The sequence below is a fragment of the Staurois parvus genome, unplaced genomic scaffold (genome assembly GCF_062004578.1).
Source record: "Staurois parvus isolate SC_StPar_1 unplaced genomic scaffold, SC_StPar_1.0 ptg000004l, whole genome shotgun sequence".
NCBI lineage: Eukaryota > Metazoa > Chordata > Amphibia > Anura > Ranidae > Staurois > Staurois parvus.
In genome coordinates this window covers 6,443,429-6,462,895 of record NW_028317800.1, presented here as the reverse complement: position 1 = coordinate 6,462,895, position 19,467 = coordinate 6,443,429, and the positions used below count along the sequence as shown (strand labels likewise).

Below are 19,467 nucleotides of genomic sequence, written 5' to 3'. Positions count from 1 at the left end.
TTTCTTGTAAGTTGTTTTTTTGTTTATTATTGAGTGTTTGCTATCTATCAGTAGGTTTTTTGGTAGCTCTTGACATCTCTTGATAAACTCATGTTTGAGATTCTGTTCATGGAGTGTAGCTTTCAGTTTCAAATCTATGCCAGAAAAGTGACAGCTGAAATCAATATGACTGGTTGAAATGGGTAACACATCTGTTTTTCCTACCAAACATAAACTCATCTTACCAAGAGGAGAAGACTATGCCTCATGCCTTGATTTTTTTTCATTTGCTCAACAAGCATATTTATTTATAATGTATTAACTTTACATTAAAAGGTAATTTTATACTGAAAAAAATATATTTTATTTTGTCAGGTTGATCCCCTGTTTACAGTGCCTGCCCCTCCACCGCCAGTTTCCAGCAGCATCTCACCTCAGATTCTGCCATCTTACTTTTCACCATCTTCAACCATTGCTGCACCAGTGGAGCAGCTATTAGTACGGACTCGATCAGTTGGTGTAAATACTTGTGATGTAGGAGTAGTAACAGAACCAGACTGCCTTGGGCCTTGTGAACCAGGAACTAGTGTCAACCTGGAAGGGATCGTCTGGCATGAAACTGAAGAAGGTATGTGTTTAATTACTTCATGATTGCAAAAATTACTACATTGTTTAAAATATGTTATACATGTTTACATTTCAAATGTCCCTGATGATTCATTTTGCTCAGACTTTATTCTCTCTAATTCCCATCATTGCATTCTGTATTACATATTTAGTTTATGCAAAAATATCCAGTGTCCATTCAGGCATTATTTACATTTTGTAAAATTCTGTTACCTGTATTGAGCAACAGATGTTTTGCTGTATGTTTGGGCTGTAGTGCACTGATGATGATGTGTATGTTTAATATTTTGTAACAGGGAAAGGAGTGCTGACAAACTATCATAAGCTTATATTATTTCATAGGTACTAAAATGATTTCAAGTTATCTTTTTTTGTATGGAGCATCTTTTTTTTATTTTGTTTGTTATGTATTTTTTATGGTTGCATCAGTTATGTGTTGAGTGTTCCCTTTATTGGTGGCTATGTGTTTTTGTAATGATGTATGCAATGTATTCTCTATGTTGCCAATGGAAAATAGACTGTGTTGCACTGATTTGATCTTTTGCTTCGAAAGTCTAGCTAACATATGGACTTTGTGTATAAAAAAATGTGAAGGCAAATGATCTAACTAGTATGAAAAAGAGAGTTGAAAGCTTGTATACAGTGTATATACACATGTATGTAAGTATACTGTATGTGTGTATATTTAATTCCTCAATTGATAAAATGCTTTGAAGCAAGTGAAAGACTTTTATTACATGGGTCACAGATTGAATTGAAGATTGAATTGATTGCTCAATGCAGCATGTGATGGGTGCTGTCTAGCAAACAACTTCCCTGCTTTTTTATACGGCTGCAATAGTGTGCGTATGTGTATGATTAGTCATGTTGAAGCATGAACTGATTTGTATAAAGAATTTTTATTTCGTTTTGAAATTCTGAAATATTACCAATCCTAAGGTTTCTGTCCAGAATGTATATTCCACTCTGTTTATTCACCTGAATTTAAGAATGTGCGCTTGATTTGCTGCTATGGCACAGGCATTAATAAAAACTGTAGATTTAACCTTTCTGCTCACTAGCTAGTGCTGAGATAAGCAATTGTTTACTATAGAGCAGAAAAAGCAGGTTTAGCTTTCGGAGGAGTTGTTCCAGTTGAATAAACTAAACTTCTGACCTTCACTGAATTAAAGAGTTCTTCTTGTGTGCTGGACCATTTCTATTTACAGATGTGCCAGCAGCAAATACTCTTGTGCTTTGTAGTCTGCAATGGAATAATGCTGAAACATCTGAGACAGCAGAAGAATTCCCATGTTGCTGCAATTAGAGCACTTCACTTAGCAATGGGATCAAGCCAGAATTATTCTTGGTACTTTTACTAGTTTGGGGCAGGGACACTTAACCTAGTGGTTAGTATGTAGTTTCCAAGCCATTTAGGGTGGCTGTAGCACATTAAAATGGCTATTTCCTTTCACCTCCACAACACATGATTTTTATTCTGATGTATACTTGGATCATTAATTATGAAATTTCAGTAAGTTTCCTAATTCTGAATTATTGCAATGAGCCAAAATGCCCTACAAACAAAAAGAAAGATGGGCTTTTGTGGCTTTTTCTTTGCCTTCCTAATTGTACTCAATAAATGTACATACTTGTGAAGTTTTTTAAAAGCCATTATGTGTTTTAAAGATCCATCTATGCACATTCATTCTGAATGCTGACTGATGATAATATAATTATTGCCTTCCTTTCAAGAGAGCAAATATGTGATGAGGTAGTAGATCAATGAATACAGGGAGTTAGTTTACAAGCACAAATAAACTACTTGCAAGTCATAGAGTCCTCTGAATCTGGAGAAACTGACACAATGAGATTTTTCAAGTCCTATATCAATTTACCAGAATGATTCAAACAATTTACAAATCCTATTTACCTGTTCATGAATTGCGCAATGTGTTAATGAATTGTGCAATTGTTTCCTGACCAGACAAAACTGCACACACATTTACAGTAGAACTAGAGAACTGTTATTATCTTGTGCCAATGCATTACGCAGCGGGGTATATAAAAATTATAATGTGCAAATCAAAAACTTGAAATTAAGCCTCTGCAAAAACATAAAGCTAGAAGAGAAAATAGCCTTGCCTGAATTGGTTTGTAATCTAGCTTGAAATGTTTAGATATAATAGGTAAGGAAGATGATCATTAACACATAGGGGAAGGTGGATGGGCAGTTTTGTAGAGATGGGTTTAAAAGGGATTTTTAAACTTTAGAAGGTGGGGGTGGAATTAATAGGTTAGATAAGATACTTCTACAAACTAGCAGCAGTTGAGAGAAATTTTACAGATATGCACAGGATGAGGTTATGAACTGAGTAGAAATTAGACAGTCAATAGAGGAACAGAGAGGGCAGTTTCGGTAGTAGGTCAAAATATAGGTAGTTCATGAATTGTTAAATGTTTTGTCGGCAAAAGCAATGGTCACTTGATGTTTACTACCTGGTTTAGCAGAGGCTGCAAAATGTGCAGAAAAGGCAGGAGATGATTAGTGATTAAATGAAAAATGTCACATTAATTAGAGCTATCTCATTTTCAGGGAATTACTAATTAGTGTGCACATATCTACTCACGTAAGGGATTGAATAGGAAACATTGATGCCTATACTAAATAATCAATGTTTTTAAAATGTTGCAGAATGAAATAGGGGAAAATTATCATTGCTTTGTAATATACAATACTTCCTCTAATGGTTATCTTTTCAGTCAACAAAGATTATCGACACCATTTTCAAGCTCCTTCTGTACTATGTTTACCATACCAGAAGAAAGTTTCAATCACATCCCAGCCCACCACAATCTATTTAAATGCTCTCAGCTTTTTGCTGCAAAGAATGATTATAGGGATCTAAGTAGAACTGGTTGTTAAATGACAAATAAGTTGTTGCTGTGTCAAACTGTAGCTAGTTGTTTCAGACATCTCTGTAATTCAAGTGACTTGCTATTGCCCTTCAGGGCTTTCTTTTCAAAAATGAGATATTCATGCTGCTCTGGAGTAAAAAGGAAATTTCTGACTTGGAAGAAATGTGAATTCTTCTGTTCCCATATAAAATTGTCTGAGGATGTTTTGGGTTTCCTTACTTTTTGATGTTCTTGGTTTTAAAAGTTCATTGGCACAAGAAAACACTGCTTAAAATTGTTCGCAGATGCATAGAAGAATTTCCATAACACTTACACTGTAACATTTGGGGCACACATGGCATTGTAGGAATAGTGTAAGCAGATTTTCTAGGATTGGCTCTGTCCAGTCTGTTTTTAGAGCTTTGGCCATTATTCTCTAATATTCTTATCTTGGTCCTTGTAAATCAGTTTTTAGTGCATTGGTTTTTCTATCAAATAAAAAATCAAACACAATGCAGTTTAAGAGCATTGCTATTATTTTAAATCATGTCTGCTTTTTTTTCTTCTTTCTGCAAATCTTTGAGCACTGAATTGGTTATATGAGCTCTGATCAGCATAGATGTTTACTGCTGTTGTGTCTATTCCACTTCATCTGTGCAAAACCAATTGCACTGTTTGAAGTTATGTAAATGAGTTGTTTACTGCTAATTAAAATGTGTCTGTATTTGGGCCAAGGGGATCCTGAACCACATGATAGCTCCGAGCTGTGCTTCAATTGCCTGTTTACAGTTACTGTGAGCACAAAATTTTGTTCAGCTCCAGGAACTGTGATTCAAAATAAAAACCTTGTACTTTTAAGGGTTCTCTGACCTCCACTAAATCCAGTTCTTTCTCTTGTTAGACATAAGCTTGGGAACCTAATACTCTGGAGGTGCTTCCTATTAAATGAGACCTTTTACTCAAATTGTCACATGCTGCTGTGTTTCTCATTTCCCTTCATGGAAAGAGAGAGAGCGAGAAGCATATGTTTAGAGTTACATTAGTTTATTTTTCAAAGAGAAATGTCTACATTATGGTGATGTATTGTATATCAGTATAATGCATGCTTTTTCTTTTTTTCTAAGTGACATGCACATGTACATATGGGTGAGTGTGTATGTATTTGTGTATACATTTTTGTTTTTCTCAGAAATCAAACCCTAAAGAGATAAAAGAAAATGTATTTTATGTATGTTATTTATCTGTAAAAGCCTCCCTTGTGTGGAAATCTATAACCCCCCAGACTGCTTTGGAGGGGGTACCATCTTGGATTTGATGTCAGGAGCCCCAACAGACTAATAACTATCAAGTGAAACACTTTATTATTCCACTGACCTCCTTCCCCAGCAGCTACCTAAAGGTTGGCTCTATAACTTTCCCACCTCCCTTCCTGTTCTTGAGCAATCAACATGTAAAAATTCCATGGTGATTGGGTTGAGGTGTCAGTATAAGTTTTGAGTTATTTTCTGACATGCCCTACAACTGAACAAGTGGCTTTTTAAGCTACAAAATTTCTTCAACATTACAGAACATGTCCAATTGAATGTAGCTAACTACTGCTACATATACTATGCCCTGTATAAATAAGTACCATCACAGACAAATGTAAAACGTTATGTATATTCTCCTAGCACAGAGTAATTAGACACAGCCAGAAGAGAACAGGACTATGCTGTGCAAGGAGAGAGGATGTTGTGCTGAGGAATTGATAAATCAATTTTCCAGCAATAAAATAAAAAAAAGTTATGGATAGGAAAAACATTGCAATAAGTGTTAAAAATACTTGATTTTGTGCTTTGTTTTGCCTTTACCTGCAATTGTATAAGTTGGTGACCATGTCTCTTTAAAAAAAAGTCTCATTAGAAGTGAAATATGTAATGCTGATGTATATACAGTATAAATGCAGAAATACCTTGCATTGTTTCATCAGAGTAATGCTGTACAGAAAATATTTATGCTTTGCATCCCTGCCTATCAGCTCCTCCCCTGCCAGAAGCCTGCTATTGTAGATATTTCTTCTCTTCTTCTTTGGTTTTATTTATGTCCTGTACTTATTTAGTGGGTATCATGATGCACTGTGCTGCTGACAGTCATCTGCAAATGTTTCTCAATTGAAGGAGAATGCTGACATGCTCCCTCCTCCTATATAAGGCAATTATATGAAATGTGAGACTCATTTTTAGCTGGCCGCAGACATTAGTTAAATGTTTTGCATTTTAAATCTGACTGGCTCCTGATGTTTTCTGTGCAGATATTACCCCTAGACAGTGTCATATTTTTCATGCAGGTGTACCTGTCAAAGGCAATAGAGGAGGAAGGGGAATGCAAATAGAGAAATAGCTGAGAAACATCAGTAGTGGTCAAGGTTTTCTAACCTGCCTGATTGTGTACTCTTCAGTACTTTTACTTCTTATCAAATAAATACACTGGACCGTTGTCTGATTTGAAAGCAATAATAGAAATAATAAAAAAGAAATTGACTCTGCACAAATTACCTAACAATATAGATGGACAAGATTAAAAAACAGCAGATAAGGTAAATGGCTAAGCCCTGTATGTGCCTTGTCAGTTGAGAAAGTAAAGGTGCATGCTACCCACTCACCACTATGAAGATTTTTTTTTTAAAGTCTGGATATTTATTTAGGGTGAGTTAAAAAATTAAAAACCTAAATCTTCCTAGATATGGTGGATGTAACTTTTAACTCAAGATGGCAATTGATATATCAGTATATCAATTGGTAAATAAATTGATAACTCAAAATATCAGCGTATACTAACCACATCCAAAAACATGCTGGTAGGTTAATTGGATCCTATCAAAATTGGCCCTAGAATGCAAATGTAAGTTAGGGACTTTACAATCCTTGAGGGTTAGGGACTGATGTAAATGTACAATAAATAAATATATATATATTTATATATATATATATATATATATATATATATATATATATATATAAAAAGCACCTGTAATAACAATCATTTCCCTAGTTCATTGAGCATTAGTTACAATCTTGTCTTACTCAATTTACCAGTTAAATACACAGTATAGCAAGTATATTCATTTTCATGAAAGCTTTTTCTGTTTAATGAATAAAGGTAGAGATTTATGCCTTAAGGTATTGCTAAAACAGCAAATCAAGCAGGAGAAACTAATAGAGAACAGTATTTTTTGTTAGAAAATTCTATTTTGGATATTGCCATAACAACACTATGAAAGAATTATAGATGCAGTTATTGTATTTTTGTTTTTGGATACCTTTACAGCACAGCAATGTTTTCTATGCATCAGTTCATCTTTTATTTGATCTTGTTTTGTGTCTATTTTCTCTCTGTACCATGAGTACGTTTTGTTGTAACTAATCGCAGAGATTTAATGCTTATAAAATTACACATGAAAACCATTAAGAGGGTATTGAGTACTTAGACTGTGAGTACATTATATTGAAATGTTATATTATAAAATCAATAGAAGCTAGGAGACTTTGACTCCTATATTTTTTCCTTTATCCTAACTGCAGAATTGATTTGTTATGTTGTTTTATGCCATCTGTAATACACATATGGCTCATGCAGGGTAATGTTTTGTGGGAAAATATATGAAGCAATTAAAACCTCTTCTGTAAGTAAATGGCAAGACTGTCTGACCAAATCATTTATTTGACAACCCTAATGTACTTAAGCACCAACCTGATAATTTAGGATGTTTAGGCTTCAATAAAATAATAGAGTGAACAAAGTACAAAGTGCACTACTCTTAGCATCCAAACAGAATCAATCTTGTGTTTGTTTTGCATGAACAATATGAACTCTGAGAGCTATAGGCTGATTTGCATTCTGCTTCTTGCACTGTTTATTAAGTAAGGTGATTTGCATATTGGGTTGATTAGAATAAACGTAAAAAGGTATAAAATGAATACATATCTAATATAATTACTTGATATTTAACACCTGAAACAAGGTTGGTATTCTATTACCAACCAACTGACCTAATCATAAGAAAAAGTCTGCTTTTGTAGGTAGCAATCATCACCACTTGGATATGATATTTTAACATTTTCAGCTCATGTCCTGACATTTGGAAACATGAATCAATAGTCATTTATTATCCATATATGTGACTACGATCATGAGAGGCACTTAAATATTGGTTGGAAGCCAAAAAAGCATTGCAACTTTGTCTGGCATAATGAACAGTTTTCTTACCAGAAAAGACAAGTACATTTTAAATTAAAGCACAACAAAGGTTAAACATCCAGTGTACATTTTTAACTTATTAACCTGTTCTTCAAAGGCAGCAGCAATTAAAGAACATTTTATTCATTTGGCCAGTAGAAATTGCAGAAATAAGCAATGAAAAATTGAATCATTAAATATATGGTCACTACAAATTCAAGCAAAGGTCAGACACATGCTTACAAATGGCAAATTCCCATCCTGTTCTCAATCGATTTGTACATGTTATGTACTATTATTTTTCCAGACTATAATTCATTTCTAAACATCTTTAGTTAAGAAAAAAAACATAATAACTTGAATATGGCTTGATTCCAAAAATATATTGGGATGAAATGTTGTGTTATATCTTAAAGTTGTTGTAAAAACCTACATATACCCAGTGAAGTGACTAGCCTTAGGTGATACAACAAATCCTTCCACATAAGTTGCACCTGTATATTTACAGCCATTTGTCCTGTACAGCCTTTCAAAACTTTTTTCAAAGACCCACAAAGCAGGGGGTGGAGAGCTGAAGTTACAAAGTGTACAAGAGCTCTGAATGCTGATTGAAGGAGAAGGGAAAAAACCCTCCTCACAGCACACAGAAATAATAGCTGAAGATATGAATCACAGGCTGCGTGCTGGAGCTCTCCTTCCCTGTCACTTTTATATTCCTCAGTGTTGGGAAACTTTGTTAGAACTGACTCATGCTGACAGAGGACAGAGGAACTATACAGCAGAGAGAAATGACACTCAGTGCTTTGGATAGAGACAAGTACACAGTATAGAGGGATGTGCTTTATTCATATTTCATGCCTGAGGTTTACAACCACTTTTACAACCACTTTTAGAATCCAATTTTGAAATCATTATTCAATTCAGGAATAATTGAAAACATTACCTTTCTTGTACTTAAGGTTTCATATAAAAATCTGATTTTAAAAGAATGTGCTGTTCTCTTGAGAAAAAGGAAATGCGTACAACTTCCCTCCTCATTTCTATCTCTGAGTGTTTTTGAGTACTTCTGTGTATTACACAGGAAAGCTACAAATTTCAACATTCCTTAAAAGTACAACCCAACAGGTTATGATGAGTTAGGCCAAAGGAACCCAAAATCCCTCCACTGAACCAATGTGAAGCACAGTAGAGTCTTATCTACATGTCTTCTATCACAAGACCCAAAAACCAAGGGGTTTGTTTCCTAATTTTAAGATAGTGGACAGGCCATGCATCTCATTTCTTTCAGCCCCTTGACTGAGTATAATTTAAATAGAGTATTGCTATCTTCAATTATGTGCTCAAGCCTTGCTTGAAGCTAGTAGTAGCGAGGGCTTGAAATGCTACTTTATTTACTAATATAGTATTTAACTGTGTTTTAGCCATTTTGTAATATTGCTGTTTCAAATTTCTATTTAATTTACCATTACACGTTTTTATTTGCAAAGCTTTTTTAAGACTATTAAACAGCCGAATACTTGGAAAGATTTTGTTTCATTATAAAGTAAGAATTTGTATTACAGTAAAATTCTCAGCTTGGTGTGTAATGCTTCTTTTAGAAATATGTGAAAGCACTGAGTGTGTGTTTTTTCCTGTTAAAAGCAAAATAATAGAAAGCAGAATGACTGCAGTTATCCAACCAATAGTTTGAGCTGTTCTCTGGCTCAGATTGAATTATAGCATGTCTGATAATTTGTGCGTTTGAAAACTGTTCAGCAGGCAGCCATTTTTCACTTTGCAGCTTTTGTGTGCTGAACAAGCTGTCAGCATGCCACACACTTCTCACATCCACAAGCTGACAGTCTTTTCTCTCAGCACAACCTGTTACTGTTATTGTAGTCGGAGGAGGGAGAACATGGAGGAAAAAAGTCAACTTTGTTTTCATGTCAATTTTGCAACCAGCTGGGAAAGTGTTACATTATCTGGGGTCAGAAAGGCAAAATAACAAAACTTATCCCACTGGTTCCAAACTTATGTTTTTACATTGATGTTGCAGAGCTGGTATGATGCGTTTTTAAGGATTGAAAAAGATTAGTAGGGCTAGTTAACCATTGTTTTTTTATGGCTTATAGCCACAAATATATTAATTTCTCCAGGCAAATGTAAATAAATTGTTATGAAAACACCTTTCATTAGAATGATTGCAATTGCTTGAATAATATAATATCTTGATAATGAATCCTTACACCAGCTGAAGCTTGAAATCAAGCTTAAAGAAGTTGTAAAGGCAGAAGGTTTTTTACCTTTCTGCTTTCTATGCACAAAGATAAAAAACTTTCTTCATGCAGTTTCCCCCACAGCCCCCCTAAATAAATACCTGGGCCCAATCTCGATTCAGCGATGTGCATGAGAGCCAAGTCTCTTTCCATTCTCTTACTCCTCATTGGCTCAGATACAGCACCAGGACCAGTGACACGGAGCAGGGAGCAGGACCAAGCCCCGCTCTGTGTGTCTTATGAACCCACAAAGCAGGGCCCTCAGAGCAAGCAGCTTGGGGGTGGAGCCAGCAGCACCAGTGGGGGACCCACAAAAAGGAAGATCAGAGCTGTCCTGTGCAAAACCATTACACAGAGCTGGTAAGTTTAATGTGTATGTTATTTTAATACAAAAACAAAGCTTTAACATTACTTTAAGCTGATGGACAGGAGAGAGAAATTGTTATGGGCTTGCAATTCATGGTGTGCTCAAGATGGTTATCACAAGTGTGTAGGTCTTGGTGTACTCTGCAATACATGCATATTTCTCCATATTTTATTGCTAAATAATGGATGTACATAAAATACCTTTCTGATCTCAGAAATCTAGTGACCTCCTAATTTTCTGTTTGGAATGATAACACATTGCTTTTGGGGAACTAAAATCCCAACCATTATTGCAAGTCCTGCCTACTAGACTACAGAACTCCATCTATTCCCAAAATCTTCTTTGCCCGCTAGATTACAGATAACACCTATCCTCCACCTCTTTATCCATATGCATTCCTTTTTTCTTTTCCATAACAAATTCTGCTGCCTCACATCCCAAGAGCCTGTCCACACACCATGTGGAAAGGGTTGTTAGAAGATGTATTTGTGGTGTTATGCCTATGTCGGTAGGAATTGACCTCCAAGCACTTGTGTCTATAAGAATTTTGCATGTCTGGTGATGATGCCACAGGGGGTAATAAAAGCTCTTTCTAATTACAGGAAAATAATAAAATTTATTGCTAGAACATGATCTAGAGGGGGGAGGAGAAGTTTGAAAATAAAGTTGGGTAACACCGGGAAATATACAGTACCTATGCTCCAAGAGCATGCAGAAGCAGGATTGGAGATTGTAAGAAAGGTGTTGTCACTTTCCATATAGCATGCAGGCATAGGGCACATGCAAGGTGAATCATACCATTATTTGTATTTTATCTTAAAGGATATGTTCACCTTTTAGAAAAAATAATAAATGCACATTTTTTTGCAGGTGAAAACATTTGCATTTATTATTTTTGTCTGCAGGAACCAGTGTACAGTAGATTGCTGATGCCATGCAGGTCTCCTGCAGACATGTCAGAATATCTGCTTGCTGTACAGGATGTACGAGCAAGCAGATATTCTGAGAGGAAGAATGAATGAACTACCATGGCACTTTATAGCACAGTGGTAGTTCATTGAGGACTACAAACTGACAGCCGCTAAGGCTGTCAGGACTTGTAGTCTCTCATTCACAGATGACTGTGAATGAGTGATGTGGCCGTGTGGGCAGAGCCCCGCACGGCCACATTTTTTCTTTCATTTGACAGCTAGCGAGGGGGGTGAAGAGCTGTCAAAGTGGGGATAAGGGGGGAGCAGGGGCCGGTCTGAACATATCATGTAACACGTTACACCCTGAATATGGGTGTAACATGTTACGAAAGGTGAACTTATCCTTTAAGGTAATAAAACAGCTTTATGGTTTGACTGTGTATGTATAGATGGTATCTTTAAATACAATTAACTAAAATCCAGAATCTTTTTATGATGATGATAATAATGTTCTAGACATTGAAATTCTGGTATGGCAATATTTCTATTACATTAACAGTTATATTTGCCGCCCCTTATTGCTAGTGAAAAGAAATTATGTTTGAAAAATATAATTTTGTGCCATATTCTTTTGTCAAATTGATTGCATGATAATTTTTCTCTCTATTCAATAGACAAAAGTCACATTTGTAATGTAGCTTGACTGTTCTTACATTCATTCTAAATATACAGTGGACTGCTTGTCTGTTCCTTTTCATTGTAAATCGACTTTTATATGCTATGAACATGTATTCTATGTTTCATGATTTGTATATCTAAAGCTAAAATATTTTTTCTGTTAGCTGAAATAAAATTATTGTTGCATAAATGCCTGAAATAGATAAATGAAATTAAAACATATACCCATTTCCTTTAACCACTTACAGCCCAGAGGCTATACAGTATATAAGGTCTCCAAAGGAAGCAGTTGTACCAGAATCATGACTTTAGCTACAGCACGATTCTGGTATATTTTTCAGTCGGCAACTGGCTTTCCAGTAACAATGATATGAGCGGCTTTACTGCTGCCTGATCACTTTTACAGAAATTAGAAGGCCTCCCCTCCTGACACAATTTCTGGCCATTCCCATTTCACCAATGAATGCCGGGATCACTGTAAGCAGTCGGGTGGGCTGCACACAGAAGAAAGTCTCCTCTGTGACTAATGAAGCCAGAAGGGGTGAGGATTTAATCACTTCCAGTCTATCAGGTGCCTTGGAAGGCATAGGAAGGATAAGGGGTTTCATAGACCCCTGATCTCTCACTAAAGAGTACCTGACACTTACCAAACTATCACAAAGGTGGTTATGACAATAAATGTTAACAATAAAATGATAGCAATCACGTTAAAATAAAAAGTGTAACAAAAAATACATTTAAATAAAATTTTAAAATATTAATTGCCCCTGTCCACCTGTGCTCATGCACAAATGCGAGCATGCATGTAGGTCCTGCATGCATATGTAAACAGTGATTGCACCACACATGTGATGTTTCTCCATGTACATCAGAGTGAGAGCAATGCGAGCACATGCGAGCTAGCACCACGAGCTATCACCACGTACATCAAAGTGAGAGGAATAATTCTAGTGCCAGAGCTCATGTTTACCTCTAAACTGGTAACCTGTATGAACAATGTTCGGTTCCTTCATTTGGACCATTTTAAACGCATGTGCAATTTTAAATCTTGACATCATCTTGCCAAAATGAATGTATGTATGTGAGAAATTTCAAAATTGCCTTGGTTTTAAGTGGTTTAAAGCATGGTTACTGAGACTCTAAAATATAGTATGCATTGTCTTGTTATAAAGTAAATAAAAATATTACTTAATAATGTGGTTATATTGTAGTCTGCTGCCATGTTACCTGCATAGCAATTTAACATTTTTGTAGATTAAAAACCTATTTGCAGTATCAAATATAGATAGTTCATCCAGTTGGATAATTGTACAATAAGAGATAGAAGTAATTATATACTGTATTAACTGCATACGTGAACTTGCTAATCCTCATATAACTGTATCTGCCCTGATCATTCCATGTTGTTAGCCAATTATTATTAAAATAGTTAACATTCGTAATCATCTGCTGCTTTTAGGGCCAAGTACAATCAAATTGTGTCCACAAATAGTTTTTTGTAATACTCACATAGTCGCCAAGTAGCAAAATAGATCTTGAATGACAGAGAAGTATCAAAAAGAGGAAAGTGGATAAAAAGAATGGAAGGAAAAGAAGAAGCAAAAGGTGGAAAGGAGTGGCTGAGGAAGGGAGGAGCTAAGAACGGGATGCAAGATTGTAGTTACAAGGCCTATTTTTGATCTCAGGGAACACTCAGAGTGAACTATATAATAATGCTAACCTGAAATCCAGACTGAAATCCAGTATAATAGATTTTTAAGTATCTGTTGACATTACTTTGTAGCATGGAAATCTTGCCAAAATTATGTTAGACTTGCGTTCACTTATATTTACATAGATGAATGAACAGTCTGCACTCAATTACATTATACCAAGACCACAGGATTTGGGAATGAGGTTGGGTTTGCTAACAGAACGATGAAAATATAATACTTGTTGCTTGATATGTGAGACTTTTATGGCTTTCTGCCATTGCAATTCTCAAGGCTTCTTTTCTTCAGTTGCTGAGGTGCTTCAGCTAACTGTTGGGATCTCTGCAAGTACTGGAACACTGTTCTTTATGGGTCACAAGCTATAGAGTCATAATAAACAGCACCCCAAGACTTTTATGAGTCCCAATGAGTATTTGTTTCTTAAGTAGATATTAACATGCATATTTCAATGACTTACAAGCCAACCAGATGGGATAACAGATCTGAAATAGTTTTGCTGGCTGCCTGCCACAGGTTAGTGTGTTTTGATTTCTACGGATAAGTAACATTCTCCTTTTTCCCTGTTTGTAAGAGCTTTCCTGTAAGGCTGTTCAGGAAAGCTAATCCTTGGTTTCCTGTAAAATATGTGCTTGTTAAATAGATGTTGCTGCAATGTGCCATGCTGACCCTGAAATGTGGAAGTTTATGACATCAACAAGCTCAATTGCCTGCAGAGATCTGGAGTTTATTCCATGTAATTCTAGCAAATGGAATACATTAAGTCAAAACAAGTTCAAGTAAAAATAGAAAGGAACTCCCTTATAGCATAAAAAACGATTCTTAGGAAATTGAAATGAGGAATGTATATCTCCATGGGTTGAAAGTGATGCAACCTATTGTAAAAGAGAAATCTCAGCTGAGCATTTAGAACACAAGATTAATCAGAGGTTTGAAAGATTAGCTATATTTACAGATGATCTGGAATTTAATAAATGGAATGAACTTTTAAACAAAGAGGTTGACAAATCTTAGGGAAAAAAAAGCTTCAAAGCAAGAGAAATTTAAACAGGATACACTGGATTGGGAAAAAGTTAAAATTTTTATTTTCGAAGTATTCTAGTCATAGAAAATACTAGGGGTATAGAATAAGTGGAACATCAGGGATGGGCATAAATGATTCTGATAACAATATAGGAAGGAATAGAATGAAGAGACATTTTTTTAGAGAAGAAAAAATAAATAGAAGAACAGAACAAAGTGGAATCAAGGACAAGAGGGGTGCTCAAGAAAAATACACAGAAGTGAGCCAAGTTGTAAGGGAAGAAACTGAAACATTAGTAATCTTACCAGTTTTGAAATTAGGCTTAACAGTTTTTTTATTACCAAAGGGATTTGGTTTTTCCTCACCGATAGAGGGGATACATTTGAGATTTATAACGCTTTTTTGAGGGGGAAGTTATGTTTTGATGATTTAATAAAGAAAAAAAAAATCTTAATGAAGAGGAGGAAGCAAAAATATTGAAGCTTTTGGAATAACGTTTGGAGGAAAAAAGAATAGATGAACGATTTACCATCCCAGGATGAAGGTGTAGATTTCCAGAAGGAAATGCATTTCTATCTCAGAATGTTTATCAATGAGGGAATGGTGCTGTTTATAAACTCCTCTGTATAAACAGCCCTCAGGCAGCTTTTTTGCCTATCAATAGCTGTGAACTGAGCCATTGTTAGATGGCTCAGCCCACAAACATAGTATATCATGTTGATCCTAGTGGCTTTGTAGCATGTGATTGCTGGGGCAACCAATCACAGCAATCACATAATACTGTTGACATTGTTATTTCCTGAAAAAGTGAAGTGGCAAGCGAGTGTCCAGATATAAATATTGCACCACATCCCTTAAAATTGCAAATAATCAATAAAGATGGGACTTTCAGGGTGCATAGACATTGTTATTTCCTCCCCTTTCCTCCCCTTCCTCTTACAACACAGGAACAAGAGGAATCATGGTAATCTATGAATGGGATTAGCTGACAATCAATTCATTCTCCCTGGCTGTGACATTGTTTTGTTAACCCTTTGTCCACCCCCTTTTCTACACATCTAAACTCCATTCTGTCTCTGAATGAAACCTGAAAAGTAACCCTTTACCTCTCTTTTAGTGCTCATCTTAACATTGACCCATTCCTCTTCACCTTCCCAATGTATGTAATCTTTACCATTAAAATAAGTTTAGGAGAATAAACAAATTCGGTGATAAATTGGTTAACTTTGTTGTTCTTACTGAAGGTTATGTTCAGGAAATTAAAAGACAGGTTTCAAGTCCTTTGAATCAGTGAATATGCTGACAGAATGGTTAAGGATTTGGTAACATGTTCACCTTCCTTTGCTTGTAAAGGTGTTCTTAAACTTCTTGATTGAGCTTTTAGATTGGAAAAGTTGTAGAGGAGGGGCTGTGATATCATAATCTCTACTTTATACAATCAGAGAATGCCTTGTATTTATTGAAAAAATACTAGGTTTTTGATTTCCACTCTTGGTATCTACAAGCTTCACTATAGTTACTCTTTCATCAATGGTTGTACCTCTTAAACCTGGGCAGAAATTGTAGAAAAATATGAAGCCCCCATCTTCTGAACTCATCTGCTTCCTGCAAATTAAAGATTGGCTTAGCACCATGTTCGCCAACAAACGTCTCTCAAGCCACCTTTCACTTTTTGTGCATAACTGTTATCATACGCTTCTCTCCTCCAAATTACTATCCATCCTCTACTCACAACCAAATAACTCTAATAATAATGCAACTCACACATATGTTTCCAAGTGGGAAAAAGACCATCCTTGCACTAAAGGCAGAAAACAATTGGTTACAAGGGCCTCCTGCTCTATTAACAAAGACAACTGAATTTGCATTCAAGACCATTGAGAGGCAGTACATAATTCCATCCTGATTTGCAAATCTCCACTCTGTTTTCCTGGCACATGCTTTTAAGGCTGTTTCACCTTGGGAGATGTCTTACACATATTGTGGACCTGCCCCATACTCACACAGTTCTGGACCAAGGTTCACAAGTTCTTGTAGCCTCTATTTAATACATTTTTCCCTAGAAACCTTTGGCATGTTCTGTTGCATATTAAACCCCAAGATCTCACCAAGTCTCAAATTCAAACTAATGACCTATGAATTGATAGTGGCAAAACAGACTATTGCAAAAGCTTGAAAGAAACAGTTTGTTCATTTTGTGGAAGTCCGTCAATGTGTAAGCTCCTTTCTCATTAAAAACTCATTAGTATTCTTACTGTATATAAATACATAAGAATTTATTTAAAGCATGGATTCCATGGATGCAGCATTCTCATCCTTCATCCTTAGCAACACATTCTGGTCAATGTTTTATTAGCTCCCTAGGCCTTCTCCAGTTAGCTATGGATTGTTTTTATAGTACCAGCATACTAACTTTTGTTATGCCTATGACTGTAATTATGTTCTTTGTAGCTACGGTCCCAGTCACTAGTAGTGGATTGTCTGTATCTACCTGCTGCCTTATGCTATAACCTTTTTTCTGAAATACTTTAATAAAAATGTATTGATATTGAAAAAATGCAAGGTGTTCTTTCAATAGTGGAAGTGCCAAGTGAGTGACCCCCTATGGTTAATGCAGAGGCCGCTCGCACAAAAACCCAGGAAATCTTGGCTCTCACTGTATGTAGCATGGGCAATGAAAGTCATTTGCAGCCTCCCCAGTATCCCAATGGATGTATGCCACAATTATAATTCCTGGAGTTCAGCTTTAAAAGAGAGAAAAAAAGAGTTTCAAAATCCAACGGGCGAACATATGTGGTAATACCATGAAGGTAAAGTAGATGTGCTAAATATTAAAGGGATTTAGAGGACATATAACGCAAAGAAATGGAGATCAACAGAGAATATTATTATAAAAATAAGCAGCATGGATTTATAAATTCAATACACTATTCCCATGTGGAATAAAAAACTGAAGTTACAGACTTTTTTGTTAAGGGTTTCAAAAAGTTGATCAGCCATTTGGTGTGAGGTTAAAAGAAAAACCTTACTTAGAATGTCCAATCCTGTAATTTTCACATGTCTATCATGTTGTAAAGAATGTCTATTTATTTTAGCAGGGGAAGTAGTAAGAATGGGCCCTTGCCCTTTCTTACAGAGGGAGTGAAGATATTAACCATGGCTTGGTAAAGTCTTGGGCTGAGAAAAAACATGTTGGCGTGTGATGTATCTGGCATGCCCAATGCCAGTGAACTTTGGTGGCAGAGCAAACAGATTCCCACAACTATTGCTTCTCATGGGAGACACAGGGGAGATTTATTAAAACTGGGGAGATTTTACTAAAAACCATTCAAGGTAATATCGGGGGGGATAAGAAGGGAAGGATAAAAAAAGGAAGCAGTTCCTAAGAAAACTTAATGTTCGCATGTAGAAACACACAGTTGTGGCTGTGGAAGTCAAGCAGATTAAAGATCATGGACTATAGGCAATTCCACATCGATTGCTACAACATTTTGGGATTGATCTGCTAAAGTCAAATAGACTCTGCACTCATTTTTTCCAGAGTACAGTGAATGTGATAAAGCTTTACTTTATAAAGAAAATCCAATCAGGTGCAAAGAAAATTTAAAAAAAATTGCTTGCACATGATTGCATGATGGAAATCAGCAGAGCTTCACTATATTTACTAAGCTCTGTGGAAAATTAGTGCAACTGCACTTGCAAAGTGTACAGTCTTTTTCCCTTTAGTAAATCAACCTCTTTGTGTCTTAAAAGAACAGTAAAAGTGAAGAGGCAGTGCAAACAATTACTATTGAAATTTTTATTTTTGTGGAGTTGTTCTTTGAAATGGATAGTTATATATCTACAAACAGAAAAGGGCAGGGTGATGCATGAATTGTGGACTGTAAAACAGACTTGGGGCATCAGGAATCCTTGTGCCTGGAAAGGATATTTACTTTGTTACAAATATAAGGAGTGTATCAAGTTGTTGGGGTGTGTGTGTGTGATATGGGGAATTCCTGTTTATCCATAGAAAGAAAAGCACTTGATTTTTCCTGATAGCCTTGTGTATTTCTTGCTTGTTAAACATATTGGTGTTTTAGTTGTGGTAGTTTGGCACAATTAGCTTTGAAGAAAATGTTATGACTCTTTACCCACTATTTGTTTTTCTTTCTTTCTTTTTATTTATACTCTTTTATAGAATGCATGGCAGAGAGTGGTTGTTTTTTGGCTGTCTTATTGCTTCCCATAGAGCAATTATAATACGTAATAAAAATTAAAATATTATCAAGATGTAAAGTATATTTTTTTTAGCATAAATGTGATTACTACTTTCTATTGTTTGAGTTTCTGCTTTTGCAGAAAAGAATAAGCAGTAGGGCAGTTCACCATGACATTCATTTTTGTGGCAATGTTGCCAGATGCACAAGATCAATGCCCAGAAAGTCTTGGATAGCAGTGTTCATTAGGCATGTAAAGACTAGAGTTCTGTCCATGAGAGTAAAGGACTGTTGGTTGCCATGGTTTAAATGTAGTCAGTACCATGATTCAGTTGTTTGATTTTGTTCATCAGTGAGTAATTTGTACTATTCCTAGTCTTCAACAGTTTTTTCTGTTCCGTGGTAGGGTGAACATTGCACATTTCTTGACCAGTTCTTTCTTTATTGAGAATTTGTTTCCACATAGCCAGAATATAAGCTCCTTCTATATCTATCATATTAATCAAAAAAATCTTTTGTAGTGCTTCTAAGAAAGCATATTGAAGTATAAGAGATGTAGATGAGCCGTGTTCTTAAAATTAGAAAATATATTTGTTTTTTTTCAATCATATTTTTAAATTGCTACC

The 19,467-nt window shown here is 35.6% G+C and overlaps 1 protein-coding gene across 3 annotated transcripts in view; it reads left to right on the top strand.

The window, feature by feature from the left end:
• Positions 1 to 19,467, top strand: part of ZNF608 (zinc finger protein 608) — a 113,128-nt gene that overhangs the window by 46,421 nt on the left and 47,240 nt on the right. For all 3 annotated transcript variants that reach the window (XM_089675711.1, XM_089675877.1, XM_089675788.1), the window contains exon 3: positions 355 to 607. In XM_089675711.1, coding sequence (XP_089531837.1) covers positions 355 to 607 — 253 coding nt within the window. The remainder of the gene's footprint in view (positions 1 to 354; positions 608 to 19,467) is intronic.